Source organism: Parambassis ranga, chromosome 13 (genome assembly GCF_900634625.1).
Source record: "Parambassis ranga chromosome 13, fParRan2.1, whole genome shotgun sequence".
NCBI lineage: Eukaryota > Metazoa > Chordata > Actinopteri > Ambassidae > Parambassis > Parambassis ranga.
In genome coordinates, this window is record NC_041033.1 from 14,443,365 (window position 1) to 14,458,663 (window position 15,299).

At 40.2% G+C, this 15,299-nt stretch overlaps 5 protein-coding genes across 5 annotated transcripts in view; 3 read left to right on the forward strand and 2 right to left on the reverse strand.

Moving 5' to 3' along the window:
* ywhag2 (3-monooxygenase/tryptophan 5-monooxygenase activation protein, gamma polypeptide 2) overlaps positions 1–443 on the reverse strand; it is a 5,344-nt gene extending 4,901 nt beyond the window's left edge. The window contains exon 1 of the mRNA XM_028419431.1: positions 318–443. Within this exon, the coding sequence (XP_028275232.1) occupies positions 318–404 (87 nt within the window). The 5' untranslated portion in view covers positions 405–443. The remainder of the gene's footprint in view (positions 1–317) is intronic.
* camkk1b (calcium/calmodulin-dependent protein kinase kinase 1, alpha b) overlaps positions 1–2,808 on the forward strand; it is a 21,090-nt gene extending 18,282 nt beyond the window's left edge. The window contains exon 17 of the transcript XR_003671582.1: positions 2,684–2,808. The gene's annotated coding sequence lies outside the window, so the exon portion shown is untranslated. The remainder of the gene's footprint in view (positions 1–2,683) is intronic.
* LOC114444687 (dehydrogenase/reductase SDR family member 11-like) overlaps positions 1–12,604 on the forward strand; it is a 22,991-nt gene extending 10,387 nt beyond the window's left edge. Inside the window, exons 2-8 of the mRNA XM_028419428.1 lie at positions 10,022–10,304; positions 11,196–11,405; positions 11,716–11,810; positions 11,897–12,026; positions 12,105–12,197; positions 12,287–12,352; positions 12,440–12,604. Of these exons, the coding sequence (XP_028275229.1) occupies positions 10,140–10,304; positions 11,196–11,405; positions 11,716–11,810; positions 11,897–12,026; positions 12,105–12,197; positions 12,287–12,352; positions 12,440–12,481 (801 nt within the window). The 5' untranslated portion in view covers positions 10,022–10,139 and the 3' untranslated portion in view covers positions 12,482–12,604. The remainder of the gene's footprint in view (positions 1–10,021; positions 10,305–11,195; positions 11,406–11,715; positions 11,811–11,896; positions 12,027–12,104; positions 12,198–12,286; positions 12,353–12,439) is intronic.
* Positions 2,828–4,377, forward strand: LOC114444688 (RIMS-binding protein 2). Its single transcript, XM_028419429.1, has 5 exons — positions 2,828–3,084; positions 3,326–3,482; positions 3,622–3,743; positions 3,822–3,893; positions 3,968–4,377. Exons 1-5 carry the CDS (start codon positions 2,863–2,865, stop codon positions 4,031–4,033), a joined length of 639 nt encoding a protein of 212 aa, XP_028275230.1. The 5' UTR covers positions 2,828–2,862; the 3' UTR covers positions 4,034–4,377.
* ca4b (carbonic anhydrase IV b) lies at positions 7,232–9,458 on the reverse strand. The gene is made up of 8 exons (XM_028420085.1): positions 9,437–9,458; positions 9,213–9,257; positions 8,972–9,136; positions 8,646–8,791; positions 8,479–8,571; positions 7,974–8,040; positions 7,580–7,743; positions 7,232–7,417 (listed from the first exon to the last, which is right to left on the reverse strand). The coding sequence occupies exons 1-8, from the start codon at positions 9,456–9,458 to the stop codon at positions 7,232–7,234; spliced, it is 888 nt and encodes a 295-aa protein (XP_028275886.1).
* Positions 12,605–15,299: the final 2,695 nt, after the last annotated feature.

The following is a 15,299-nucleotide window of genomic DNA, read 5'->3' on the forward strand; positions in this document are numbered from 1 at the left end:
GGCAGAAAGGCACCGCCCAAGGACCGGACCATTTGGACTGGACTCAGAAAAAACAGGGATCTCTGAGCTGTGGCTGAACTGAGGACCAGGCAACACACACACATCATATTAAACTGTCATGACGGTGTCTGGGTTGTCGGTGCAGTAATACCGAGCCTGTGACCGCACATTTACAGCAGTCCAGATTGCGGGACGCGCCTTTACGCGTAAGGAGCAGCCACACCAACGTGTATTCACACACACACACACACACACTTACACACACTGACACATCCAGAGCCATCATTTTTTTGATTCTTATTTTTGAATGGACTTACCGATTTCATAGCAGCTGCCATATCATCATATCTCTCAGCCTGTTCAGCCAGCCTGGCTTTCTGCACCAGCTGCTCGCGGTCAACCATGTTTAGATGATATGTGGTCGCTGTGTCGAGCTGCTCTGCGCGGGTTTTGGGGATAAAATGTGTGATATTTAAATCGCAATGCAGTGAAATCCTATGCGAACCTAACGCTGCAGCTGTTCCCTGCTGTCTGTCTGAGCTCCGTGCAGACGGGACACCCTCTCCTCTCTTCTTTCTCCCTCCCCTCCCTGCCTTCCTCCTCCTTCTCCTCCTCCTCCTCCTCCTCACACACTTTCCCTGGGCTGCGTCATCACACGGAAAGGTGGGAGTCGGTGCCGATGATGTAACACTCCATACATGGGAACCAGAAGACCGGGCCTGTGGGATCAACGGGAGCAGGCAGCGCTGAGCTGAAAGGCCTTCTGGGAAATGGAGTCCTCTTTAGTGGCTGTGCCCTGAAGCAAAAGACATCGTCAAACTGATCGATGAATCCTACAACGGCAAGTATCGTTTCTATAGAGATCAATAATGTTCTCCTTAAAAAGTGTTATGCAACAAACAGGGACGAGTCACCAGGCGAACCGGAAGTTAGTATCAGATATCCAATAGATATCAGCTAATAGGGCTGTAAAAGAGCCACATGATTGATGACATGACATCAATTTGACATTTATTCTTCTTTACCACCTTTGTAGTTTGTTTTTTATACCCACTCGTTACCATCTGATCATTGTCTTTTCTTAATTACATTCAGAAAATGTGTTAGCATGATTAGCATTTTGCACTTCAGGTACTGGAGCTGTCCGCCTTCCACCAAAATGTTGTTTTTCTTTGTTAGCAAAACTGGCTGATACTTAAATAACTAAGCGTTCTGTGTTAATTAGACAGTTATTTAAATGAACTGTTGATGGCTACAGTTTTAATGGTCTAATCCTAAACTAGGAGAGGGCTGCTAATCTCTCTATACCTCTGGTGAATGCCTTCATTGCACAGGGTTTATCAGGTGTATCAGAGGTCACAACCTGCTCCCTACATCCCACCACTTCACATCAGTATTCATCAGTCACGACTTTGTCACGGTTTACGTGGCGCCCCTGAGCTGTAATCTGAGATCTACGTGTTTCCTGTCCTTTTGTGGCTGTAATGCAAAGGTCAAAGACTGAGGGGGAATCTGTGCAGCTGAGCTTCAATAGAAAACAAAGTGACAGCAGAACGTGCTTTGTTTTGGTGGGAAATCAGTATTTACTGAGAAAACCATAACAAACTACACTTTTGACATATTAGCACTTTATTATATTTATTTGATTATGAAAACCGTAATTAATGTAAACTTACACACAATGAGTGACACTGATAAATCCACACTTTGCTCTTGGTTTATTGTAAATATTTTATCATTCTGATTTGGTCACATTATACATGTCAAATTTTGACTTTGTACTTGAGTATTTTCAGGTGTACACTTTGTACTGTTATTTAAACAGCAGCTTCTATATCATTGCATTTATAAATGCAGCTGGACGTCACATGAACGAGTCACACTGTCAATTGCTTTTCCCTGGTTCAGTGGTGACTTTATTAAAAACATGAGCTGCTAACATCGCCCTCTTCTGGACAAAAGCGGAAATTAAGATGTGGACAGTGGGGGGGATGGATGAGGATGTTCTGCAGTGAACTGTCCTCTAAGATGGAGTTTTAAAATGTGATTCATCAATGAATAAATATCCAAAAGATATAAATATTAACATTAATATACAGAAAATAATCAAGACAAAAAAATATGGCATTAAACTAAAAAGAACAAAAACAGATCACTATTTAACTGGCTAATTAATAGAAGACAGAAGAAACCAACAGAAAAGTGTACGTAAAATAATATATAATGTAGTGAGAGTTTTAATATGAAACTACACTTTTTCAATGTTCAACACTAATATGTACATTCAACCAAACGTTCCAAACCTTTTTATCTTATATACAAGCAAAGATTATTGTTAACCTTTTGTTTTCGAGCAGATGATCACCTGCTGACCTCAGAGGTCAGGACAGGAAGTGTTGACTTTCAGTGGTAAACTGGGTCAAGTCATGTTAGGGGAGGCGGAGGAGGAGTCATATGATAAAAACACTGCTTACACACAAGATAGCTTATATATCTATACACTGTGTTTTACCTATTGTTCTCATATTACAAAATAGGAATGTGGTATTTTTATGTGTTATTTGCATTATGTTGCGTTTAACTGGAGGTCTCTATTTTCTTTGCATATTTTATTCCAATACTGTAAATGACTACTCTGAAAAACTTTTATTTTTCAATCATTACCTTTATTATTTTTGCACAGTACAATGCTGCAGTGTGCAGAGGCTAAGCTAATGAATCCATCCACTTGCTTCAAAGAGGATTACAGCTCCTCCTGCTTATCTTAGCTACCTCAAATTAGGATGAGGGTAAGGAGAGGTCTGCTGTCTACAGCAGCCATCTGTCTGCCAGGTGGACAGTCGAGCGCTGTGGCTGCTGTAAATGGAGACGAGGCTCGAGCTGGATGTTTTGATTTACCCCGATGAAGTGAGGGTCGCCACTCCGGAGGACCTGAGAGAATGGGAGCTGGAGACAGCGAGCCAGGTGTCCATACCCACTGTCCGACTCTTCGTGGCACTTTACCCGTACAACCCTGCTGCCATGTCACCCAACTATGAGACAGCAGCCGAAGAGTTGCCCTTTGTGCCGGGCCAGATAATCAAGGTAAAAAGCATCATTTGAGACATTTCACATGTGAGTGCTCCTGTGTGGCTGGTTGCATTTCCTCACTTAAAAAGCTCTGAGCGAACACACTGCTGTTTCCTGTTTGTGCTGAGTGTGCCTCATCGTTTCCTGTCAGTGTTTTTCATCTGATTGATGTGATTTGCCGCCTTTTTTCTTACTGTTAACACACACATACATGTTTTTCATTTCACAAAACCTTAAATAAAACTTTTATTTTCAGGTGTTTGGAGACACAGATGCAGACGGGTTTTATCACGGTGAGTCTGGGGGTCTGTCGGGTTATGTGCCGAGCAACATGGTGGCTGAAATCCCGGTGGACGATGAGTACCTGAAGCATCTTCTAATGCAGCAGGGATTCCTCCCTGTCGAAAACACAGGTATCATACCTCTGTTTCTACAGACAGGACATCAAGCTGCTTGTTGTTGGAGTTTTAAAAAAGATATTACAACAAATGAAAACAAAGTAAAAATCACCTAAAATCCACAAAGATTCAAAGGTGTGTTTTCATCCTGCAGGTATGTGTTTAACACCTGATCTGAGCGATGTAGCCAGCATCACTGATGATGTGGTCGTTCGCAGAATGGTGGCCTTATTTGACTATGATCCATGGGAAAACTCACCCAACATGGACAGTGAAGTAAGTTACTGTTACCTGTATAAATAAAATCTGCTGATTTATACAATCACAATGTCTCAAACTGTCCTTTGCTTCCAGGCTGAACTAGGCTTTCGATCAGGAGACATCATCTATGTGTTAGGTGACATGGATCAAGATGGCTTTTTCTTTGTGAGTGTCACCTCTTGACTGTTATGGTGACATCTGGCACACAAGTTTAACTTTTATCTTGTGTTTTTTTTTAGGGAGATCTGCACGGACAACGAGGTTTGGTTCCGTCCAACTACCTGCAGGCATTACCCTGGGATTAGAAGAAATACGTTCGCTACAAATGCCAAGCCTCAGCCACAGTGAGAAACCTGCTTGTGTTTTTTAATTATGTACATATGTTATTTTTATTTTATTTTATATTATGTAACGGCTCTGCACCTGCTTTAGACTGCTAAGAAATTAAACGTCAGAGCCCAGCATGATCGATTAGGACGCTGCAGAATATTCCTTTATTGAAAACCTTTGACAAAAAACACAGAAAATTACACATATATTTAAACATATACAACGTATATTTAGCCTTAATAATACACTTTTAGTCTAGTCAGACTATAGTGTATTTAAATAGCATTTTGCCTTATAACCTGTCTATATATTTTCTATAAATGACTCAGTTTCATATGATTACCTATTAATAAAAACACTTTTGTTTGTAAGTTTTGCAGCAATTTTATGTACAAACAGAAACTTTGTATAAAAGAAGCAGTTAGTGTTAAAACTGTAAACTGTAAATGAAGATACTGAAAATAAAAATATCTGGAATTTGTACAAAGCTTACCTCTCTTTGTGCCGGTTTATGTGATTTTACATCAATTTAAATGATTTTCACACATATATTTAATTAATAATAATACAAATAATTAAATACAAATTACAAATGACAAAAGCAACAAAGAAACTCAACAGATTTAAAAATGATTCAGTCCTTCTCCTCTGCAGCCAACAGTATACTCATCCATAAAGTAGGAAACACTACACTGTGTAGTGAAGTTTAGTAGTGCTTTCTACTTTATGGGTGACAACACTGTACATCAATCCGTCCGGTCGCTCTCTGTTGGGAGTACTGGAGTTCAAATAAAGGCAGAAATAAAAACACACAAGCATTCATTAATAATGTTGATTACAGTCTAGATATGAATGATAAAAAGCATAGATATTTTTAACTTCAGACAGAGTCGTTTCTGTCGGGGTCTTACCCGCGCTTGGAGTCCGGCGAAGAAAGAAAACCCAGAAGTGAGCGTGATCTTTTTATTAACCCCGTCTGAGCCACGTGTTTCACACAGGAAGAGCTGCAACAGCCTCTCTCTTTCACACACACACACACACACACACACACACTCGAATAATGGATAGAGTAATGAACACGTTCCTTCAGTAGGAGTAAAGAAGTATTTGTTGAAAAAAAAATACTTTTATTTTTATCTGTGGTATGTAGTTTCTGTATCCTAACTAACACACACACACACACCTGGTGTAGTTGTGTAGTGAGTGTGCATTATGTCATTTATACATGTCCGGTTCTTCTCAGTAAAGATGTTGCATAACCATAGTTTCACAAGATACAAGTACCTCAAAGTTAAACTTTTAGGAAGAGTACTGTCCACATCGGCACACACATGAGCGCACGTGGACATGAAGACACGCACACAAGAACACACAATGAACACATGACACAGATGCAAATTGCCTGCCTACACCCATCATGTCTTGGCGGGGTGCATCACTATTGCCTTTTAAGTACATACGTAGTCGTAGGGCGACTGCTGTTTCACCTCTGAGGTCTCATAGATATGTATTCCAATGATAATTAGTACAGATGTGAAATTAGGTGAGCTGAGGATGGACTGAAGTACTCATGTCACATCAAAGCCCATCAAAGCTGCTAAGCAGACTTATTGATTGATTCAGCTGACTGTAGAGATGTTAGAGCTTTTCAACATTCATTTGATTGAATAGAGTTTGGTGCGCTGTCCTCAAGAGTTGGAAACCATGCTAAATAGATTACAGGAAGTGCTTTATATCTCAATTATATTTCTGAGAACTCATTCACATGTGCATGTTTTTTTGACAAGGTGTGGGTGGGGTGTTGGTGGTGTAGCAGTGGTGGTATGAGGTTCTTCCCTGTCCCAGCAGCAAATGTGCAATATGCTTGCAGCAACAGAAACTTTGCAAATAGCGACAGGCCTGTGTCCTCTGTTGTCACGACAACCCAAAACCTCAGAGTCACACCAAGTGAAATAAGAGGAAGTGGGGGATGGGTGGCAAGCTCGAATCAAAAGAAGATGTCCTTGTTAGAAAAGAAGACAGAAGACGATAGTTAAAAGGTTTAATTAGCTGCAAGGGATTAGAAGCAACACACACACACAGACGCACACAAAGGTTGTATCTCTGTGATAGTGTGTCCAGTTTGTGTTTGTGTTGAACCTCTGCTGCAGGCCAGCATGACTGTGCATCATGCAGATTATCTCAGCACTGTTGCACCACAGGCTGTGCTAGCATCAGGTGTCTATTCCTGTGCAACATGGGATTATATCGACAGTGATCTCCTCCACTGCTTAGAGTGATATAGATAGCATTAAGGTGCCAGAAACAAGCCCGGCACCTAATGACCTAATGAAAAGCAGGTATTATCATCAGGGATCAATGATTCAGGTATGTTTTACCTCTGATGTCTGAAGGACATCAAACTGATAATGACAATATATACATAATGTTATTAAAATTATTAAAATGAACCAGCTGTGTCCATACTGGACTTTGACTTAAAGTTGTTAGTTTCTCATCACATTAGGGCTCCATATTTCATTTAAAGTCACAAACTGAGAGATGAAGCTTCTACTGAACCCCCAGAAGTGTCTGAGGATGTTTATGCAAACAACACCATATGTACACTGTAAAGCTGTTAGAAGACATGTTCAGTGCTGCCACATAGTGGATGCAAGAGGAGGTGACAATGACTAAATCCCAAGAAATAAGAGATTGATAAGAGATTTTTATTTAGACTCAAAAAAGTTCATTTTAAGATGTAAACAGATGAAAATCTCTGCACGCAGGACCCTTATGCCTTGATGCCTATTTTAATTTTGCACCATGCATTCATGTCACCAGTCAAACATACATTAAAAAGAGTTTGTAAATATAATACACAAATTATTCTTTACAAAGCAGCAATCAAATTTATACTTTTTTAATTTGCATCACATGTTCACATTACCTGTGTGAAAGACATGAGATCAATAATCTGCAGCACATAAAGTACACAAATCAGTGAATGTATCTTGATCAATAACAACAGTAAACTTTATAACTGTAGATTTACAAAAGTGGCTCATTGAGTTCTGATGTAAGATGTTGAAACAATTTATTTTTAAAATATGAGGCTTCTCTTTGTGACATAAATGACAGTATACACACATTATTAAATATATATGTCTGGACCATGATCACATGCAGCACAGTTATCCTCCAGCCTGAAGGCATAATGTGATGGATAGAAGCACTGACATGAGGAATAAGCCAGTGCTAAGCACAGCAACACTTCCTCCAGAATAATACACCTGCCTTCCATTCATTGGCTGTGTCGGTCTGTAGTTTCTGACCATACGCTTCCCATCAGGAAACTGGAGGTGGGAGAAGGCAGCAAGCTGTGAGACAAAGGGACAGGATGTGGTCAGTGTGTGTTTGCATCTGATGTCTCTCAGCTCTGCTTCAAATAATATCATATATATAAAATAATACAAAAGATGACGTCACCAGCTGAACTTGAAGTAGTTTAGCATTTGACCAGGGCCTGAGTAAAGGGTTACCTGCATCTTGCTGAGTGGAATGGTGTTTTCAAACAGGGTCCAGACTACAGCCTCGGCACAACCGGGCGTAGTGAGGGAACCATCGTAGCGAAAGTACTTGGTTAAATTCTTCTGAGGAGCGATGAACATGTCCAGAGAGACGCCTGTCAGTGTAACAGCGGTGCCTGTTCACATGAAACATTAACAGGACAGAGTCATTCTTAGAGCTATTACTAAACAACAAATACGTTCAAGCGTCACAGATGTGGTCACTTATTGTTGAGGTGTTTTATGACGTGATGTTATCTCATCACAATTGCACAACGCTTTAACGATCAGTGCACATTTAGAAGCCCACAGACAATGAGGCTGAGCCATAACTGTCTTCTTTATCATTCCAACTGATAGAACTTACTTGGTTGAGCGATGTCCTTCAGAACATTAATCAGAGGGTCATATTTGTTATTTGTAGATTTGGACTCCTAAAAATGAAACAATAATATATTGACTAAGAAAAAGAATTCTGACATTTATGTGGTACACACAGCATGTGGACGGCCAAACGCTCAGTCCCTGGAAATCTGACTCTGAAGTGTCGAAACACCTTTTATGCTATAATATAATAGATTTAACTTTAAACAGTAACCTTATAAAAGTTTTATTGTTCACTGTCACTTTCACATTTAAGGAATCACTCTCCCAGGAAAAAAAAACAGTTGCATAATATCCGTCACATTTGCTTCACGCATTTTAGTATTTTAGTATGCTTTGTCTACAGTGCTTCCTCTGTGTAATTGTTTCTGGTGAACCTCAGGGCGAGATTCTTGGGCCACTTTTTTCACATTACTACACTGTAGTTTTTATTTCCTTTAGAAATTCTTATATTGCACCATTTCATATTGCACGATTCATAAACTCACCTGAAAGAAGAATCCAAGGACAGCCACGCCCGTGCGGTCTCTCACAGCCTCAGCTATAGAGTCATATTCTTCCTTTATATGGACAATGTGCATCTGTAGAGACATCCATCATTTTAATGTACTTGAGGATCAATTTACTAGTTCATAATGTGGCTTTTTTCACATACCTCCATAGGAAAATACTCTCCATCCACGGTGTGTTCAGAACCTGGTCCTCCATCTTGGCCCCAGTGCAGATGAAACTGAACAGCCTTGTACGTTGAAGGAAGATTTCCTCCTTTGATTTTTATACTGGAAGGCAATTCCAGCTGAACTAGAAAAACGACAACAATGGCAGTTAAGAAATGTTTTTAGACTTGGCTACATTTGGCTCATTTCATATTTTGAGGCGTGTTTTAGTTAAATTACTTTGCTGCTATTGTTTCAATTTTGACACCTCTTAGGATTATTGTCTGTTTACGGCTGTTGCAGCGTCCGTATCGTGCAGACATACCACTGTGGCCGTTGTTTATGAGTTGACCTTGAAAAACTTCTTGATAGCCAATGAAGTGAAGAGGAGTGAGACGCTCGTCGGGCAGTATTTTTCTGGTAATGATGTTCACTGGAGACTGAGATCTGCCGCTGCACTGTTGTGAAACTGTCCCCCAGATGTCAGGACCTGTGAAGGTGACATCAGGCCGCTCATAAGTCATCTTCTCTTCTATCATTTAAACTGTTCCTGCTTTAGGTTTTACCTGTGCAGGTGTGATTGCAGGTAACCTGAGAGTCATAGCACCAATCTGGAAGAACAAGATTTAAATAAAACAAACAATCCATATACATTAATATAAATAAATGATATTCTGTTTTTTGTATTTAACATCCCCAAACACCTGTTATTTGGTATTAGATCAAGTATATTCCACATCATGCCACATCTGTGCAGTTCTATAGTGTTTTTATTTGTTAGAGAGCCTACCTGCCCCTGAGATGATCTTCATGGAAGACGCAAGCAAAAACACAACATGTGTGAGTAGCATCGTAAAAAAACCTACTGTGTGTTGGTCAGACTCTGCCAGCGCTGAATGTTTTAAAGAAAGATGCCAGAGACAGAGTTTAAATAGCCCGTTTAACGACAGGTAGGCCCACCTGTCAGCCAATCCCACGCCACATGCTTGGGTTTTATGATTTGTGTGTCCACTGATATGCAGTAAACTGATATGTCAAGAATGTTTTTTTAAGATAATGAGCTGACCCTCACTCCTGGACTGATGCAGATTGTGATTAAAATGAAGCTCTTAACAATATTTTATGTTTTAAAAAATTAATTAAATAAAAAACTTTTTTCTGCAGTAGACCCACAATTAATGATTATAGGGTTTAAACCTGAAATCTGAATTTTTGCAGCTATCCAAACTGAATGGGTGATAACGTTAAGTTAATTTTAAAGGAGATTAAAAGCGTTTGATAATAGTTGTTGGTCAATATTCCAACTAATTCTGTATTTTACTCTTTGTACTTGGATTGCTTATTTAATTGGGCATATTTTTCGTATTTCCTACAGTTCTCAGCTTTCCTGAACGCAACACAGTGACGTTGGCGGATATAGAGCCACCTTATTCGTGGTGCCTTCACTGGTTCGTAGAAGCTCTGGGCTGACTGCTGCCGCTGTCTGTGCGGGGATGTCAGTGTTGCCTGCAGGTGCTCATGTTGGGATGGACCGCTGGAGGGGCAGAGTGGCTCTGGTGACCGGTGCCTCGGTCGGGATCGGGTCTGCAATAGCTAAAGAGCTGGTCCGGTGCGGCATGAAGGTGGTGGGCTGCGCCAGGGATGTGGAAAAAATACAGGTCCGCTCTGACAACTTTTTAGGCGGATCTGAGATTCACAGGCCACCTGCGAAGCGAGGAGATGCTAACAGAGAAGCTAGTTGCAGGTTTGCTAGCTAAACTTCCAAAATAAAGTAATTCTAAAAGAGAAAGTGGAGACAAGTTAAGGTTGCTGGAAACATTTATTGTAAACTTAATTTAATTTTGTTTGTGGAGCAACTTTAGTCGTCAACGTTTAAAAACAACATTATAAAGCTGTAAAAGCATGACCTGCAATGGCGTCTAAAGTTAGACTATTATCAGCTGTGTCATGTTTATATACCGTAATCCAGATTTGGTGGAAGTAATTAATTCCTGAAGTCAATAAACCAACGACCTGCAGCTACTAAAATTCAGCAGACACACAAAATTCTGACTCAAATTAGCTTTGTGCAAGACTGTCATCTGTTTGTCAGTGATGTAATGGATGAAATGATTATAAATCTCAGTAAAGAGAAGTAAAGAGTAATCCATTGACTGAACAGGGCAGGGATCTTTGTGTAGTGAGGATGCTCCAGGCCCTTTAGATCAAGCCACACCGAGTGTATCTAGACTGTTATGTAATAAATGTTTTATGAAATCAAACATTAACCTTTCAAAGGAAAGAAGCAGCAATGGCCACAAATTATTGCCATATATACATGAAGATATGATCGGATGACTCACTTCTTCCACTGAACAGTTACCTGGGATTCAACCTGAAATAAAAGAGTACAGTCAAGTTTCTCTAAAGTCAGATCTCCTTTTTGCATAAAGAAAAGCTGCAAGTTATTTTCCTCCCAAGAATGTTGACTTAACTTTCCTTTAAGAAAGTGTGTTTTAACATTTAAATAACAGTTTTTACCATAAAACCAACGACCTCTTGTTTTTCAGAAACTTGAATCAGAATGTCAGAGCGCCGGCTACAGTGGCGTTCTGGTGCCTTTCAAGTGTGATTTGAGCAGCGAGGAAGAGATTCTGTCCATGTTCTCAGCCATCAGAGCACAGCACCAAGGCGTGGACGTGTGCGTCAACAACGCTGGTTTGGCTCATGCAGAGTCGCTGCTAAGTGGCAAAACCAGTGGGTGGAAGAACATGCTGGATGTGAGAGCCTCCTCTTGGTTGGTTGTCTATCTTATGGCACTGAAATATTATCTGCAGACTGTCTGCTTGTCTGTCTATGTCTGTGATAAATTATTTTTATCCTGATCTTAGCTTTTAAAGAATTGGTGTAGGATAACAGCTTAAAATTTGCATGCACGGCTAACTCATTTAGCTTTAGCTCTCCTTTTTTTTTAGATAAAAAAAATTGTCAGACATATGCTGCCATGTTTAGTTACCGTGGCAACAGGTGGCAAGTTTAGTGGAGACAAAATGTTATTTGTTGACATTCTCACTTCTTCTTGTCTTACAGGTGAACGTTGTTGCCCTGTGTATCTGCACACGTGAAGCATATCAGTCAATGAAAGAGAGAAATGTTGATGACGGACACATCATTAACATCAACAGGTGCTCTTCATTCACTGACAATAAAATAATACAGTATGTACGTTGGTAAGTGCTGAACAGACTAACAGTGTGTCTGTCTGTTGCAGCTTGAGTGGACATCGCGTCCTTCCCATTGCTGATGTGCACTTCTACAGCTCCACTAAGTACGCAGTGACGGCTCTGACTGAGGGGCTCAGGCAGGAGCTGCGTGAGGCCAACACTCACATTAAAGCCACAGTAAGGCTTCATAACTGTTTGCATTTAGGTGTCATGTTTAAAATGTTGACGTTCACTGTGTGTCTACTCTTCCTACAGTGTATCTCTCCTGGTGTTGTGGAGACTGAGTTTGCTCCGCGGCTGCACAGCCAGAACCCAGACAAAGCTGCTGCTGCCTACACTAAATTTAAGGTATGATGCATCAGTTTTACAGAACTAGTGCTGTTGATTTAATTAGCAGGATAATGAAAGTATTTTTACGTTTGTTTACTCTTCTTCAGCCTCTGGAAGCAATAGATGTTGCAAACGCAGTTATTTATGTCCTGAGTGCTCCTCCCCATGTCCAGGTATGTCGTTTTCTTTCTCGTTTTCTCTGGTGTGTATCTCTTCTCTTTTATTACACACATTTACACATATTTCCACTTTTATTTCAGATAGGAGATATCCAGATGCGAGCGGTGGAGCAGGTGTCATAGTGAAGTGACTCCTGGATGTGATGTAATTACTATACCTCAGTAAAATCCTGGAAATACTTTGGTTAAGAAGTTTGGTAACTTTGCACTGAATAAATAACAGAATAATTTAAATATAAAACTTGATGCACTATTTTTTTTAAATAAATCACATTATTCAGTAAGGTGAAGTAGAAAGTATATGTTACAAACCCTAAGAATTTAAATCTATAACTAAAAAATGTGAAAATCTAATTTTAATATTTAAAAACCCATTGAAAATAAATATGATTTTATTCAAGATAAAGTTGTACATGGATGGATTTTATTGACAGTGACCATTCCCGCTAGGTAAGTTTAAGTTTGAACTCTCCATTTATTATTTATTAAAATACCTAAAAATGTATGTAGACCTTTGTGTTTAATGCAAAATAAGATAAGATAAAACTTGATTAATCCTGAAGGAAATTCTTGTGCCAGAGGTATCAAGTTACATTAAATGCAGTTAAGTACAGAGTATATGGTATGCGAGTGTCACTAAAATGCAAATCAGAGTGCAGTACGCAGTATGAGCGCAGTATATAATGCATGGATACAAATTTAGATCAGTGGAGGGAATGACAGCAATGCATGACATGATCATCTATAAAATGCAGCCAGTAAACGTAACACTTGATATTAACATCTATCTCACAAAGAAAGTCATCTTCCTGAGGGTTTGTGTTGAATGAAAAATTACTGCACTGTGGTCATTAGATTATCTCAGAGTGTGATGAGCTGAAGGTTGAAGGGTTTTTTTGGGTTTTGTCCACTAGATGTCACTAGAACAACATTAGTAATTGAGACGATTGAAGCAAGGCGTCTGGACTTGTAGAGTTTTCGTTTCGTTTCGCTGCTCATCCAAGCAGCTTCATCAGTTCTAACTGGTGGGGAAACATGGTTTGTATGTGGTGGAGGACCTCAGTGGGTGGGTCTGGGTGAAACTCACAAACAATAGCACTAAATGTCTCCATACTTACCTGCGTTGGTCTGTGACTGTGTCTGGTGTGTCTAACGACTGGCTAATGACTGTGAGACTGCTGGAGGGGGACAGGTGGACGGTCCATTGTTCTTGCTGTGAGTATGTGAGTTGGAGTTGAAACTTCCTGGGAATGGATGGAAGCACTGCATTGTATGTGGTAGAAAGATGATGTCTGAGACCAATGAGGTCCTCCACCACATACAAACCATGTTCCCCCACCAGACAGAACTGATGAAGCTGCTTGGATGAGCAGCGAAACTGGATGACTGAGAATCTTCATCAAAAACAACATTAGTAGTGACAGATCAGTTCTATATATTGTCAGGAAGACAGGAGGATATAGTTCATAAATACAACATGTGAACCATCTAGCAGAATATATTATTTTAAATATTTTTTCCATTATTTCTCTGCAGAGTGAAGTGGCAAAAATGTTTCTACATTTCCAGAAATTCCAAGAAGGCAACAAACTCTCGACTGCATGCGCTGACACAGCTGAGCCAGGTGGGCATTTCTGTGTTTGACAGGATGGCACTAGCGCTCTTCTATGTGTGGTATCAGCACTGAGACCTGGAAACTGTGAATCAGCCTGTAGGTTTTAGAGAATGACTGAACATGGAGGAGGTCCTTTAATCTGAGCATGTGGAGAAAAAAGTTTCCATGAGTGAGGCCAAGAGGACTGCCAACCACCACCCAGCGTCTTTCTCATGTTAATCCACAACCATTCATTCAGTTGTATACATGCGGAAATGTTGGCAAAGTGCTTGGTGGAGTGTCGGCACACACTGGACATTGTAAAGAATGTCCTGTTGTGTCCAGCCCGCAGCTACAAGCCCCCAAACACAAAATGTAAGTCAGGGAAAATTAGGACAGCCGTGTTCATCTCCTGGGAAAATAAACCTAGTTAGCGTGACTGTGAAAGCTGAGAGAGGTGTATCGCTGGACAACAGACCACAAAGAGACAGAACAGGACAGCAAAGAGACGTAAAATGACCACAGAGACAGAACAGGACAGCAAAGAGATGTAAAATGACCACGAAGAGACAGAACAGGACAGTGAAGAGACTCAAAATTACCACAAAGAGATAGGACAGTAAAGAGACACTAGATGACCACAGGGGGACCCGACATGACACAAATGACCCAAAAAACCAACATAAAATGACTATACTGTCTAGAGATAGACCATTACCAAGAACAGAACATGGCCATGAACAGACCGTGTTATCTGTATTTAAGTGCCGGGTAAGAACAAGAACAGCCACTTTCTCTAGCATCAATCAGTTTAAATCTCATGTAATACATTTGCTGCTGTATTTGGTCAACATAATGGATTAGTGGGTTCTAATGCCACAGAGCGTGATGTCCTCATTACCAAACCCTCTCCTAAACTACATTTGTGTGTTTTTCTGCTCGACCGGATCAATCAGCACCCTCTAAGATGTTCAAAGGCATCGCTGCTGCAGCAATCAGAGGTCACAACCCAAACACGACCCCTGCACAGCGGGCGTCCAACTGAAGCCCAGGAGAGCAGGCTCCAGCTGCACATAAAGGTTTGGAAGATGCTTGAATTTTACAGCAATGTTGGATCATCTTTTTAGGCCGTGATTCAAATTATAGTCAATATGAATCTGAGTTATAGAAATAGACGCAGATTCCAGTTTGTGCAGAAATGAAGCCATGTCCATAACAAAACAACTGCAGTTTCTCAAATGGCCACTTGAGGCTGCCTTTAAAAGAGACTCCATCACATTAGGCCTTCATGTTAAAATGTTTGTTTCTCTTCTTTTTATATGTATCTAATTATATGTACTTACTGTA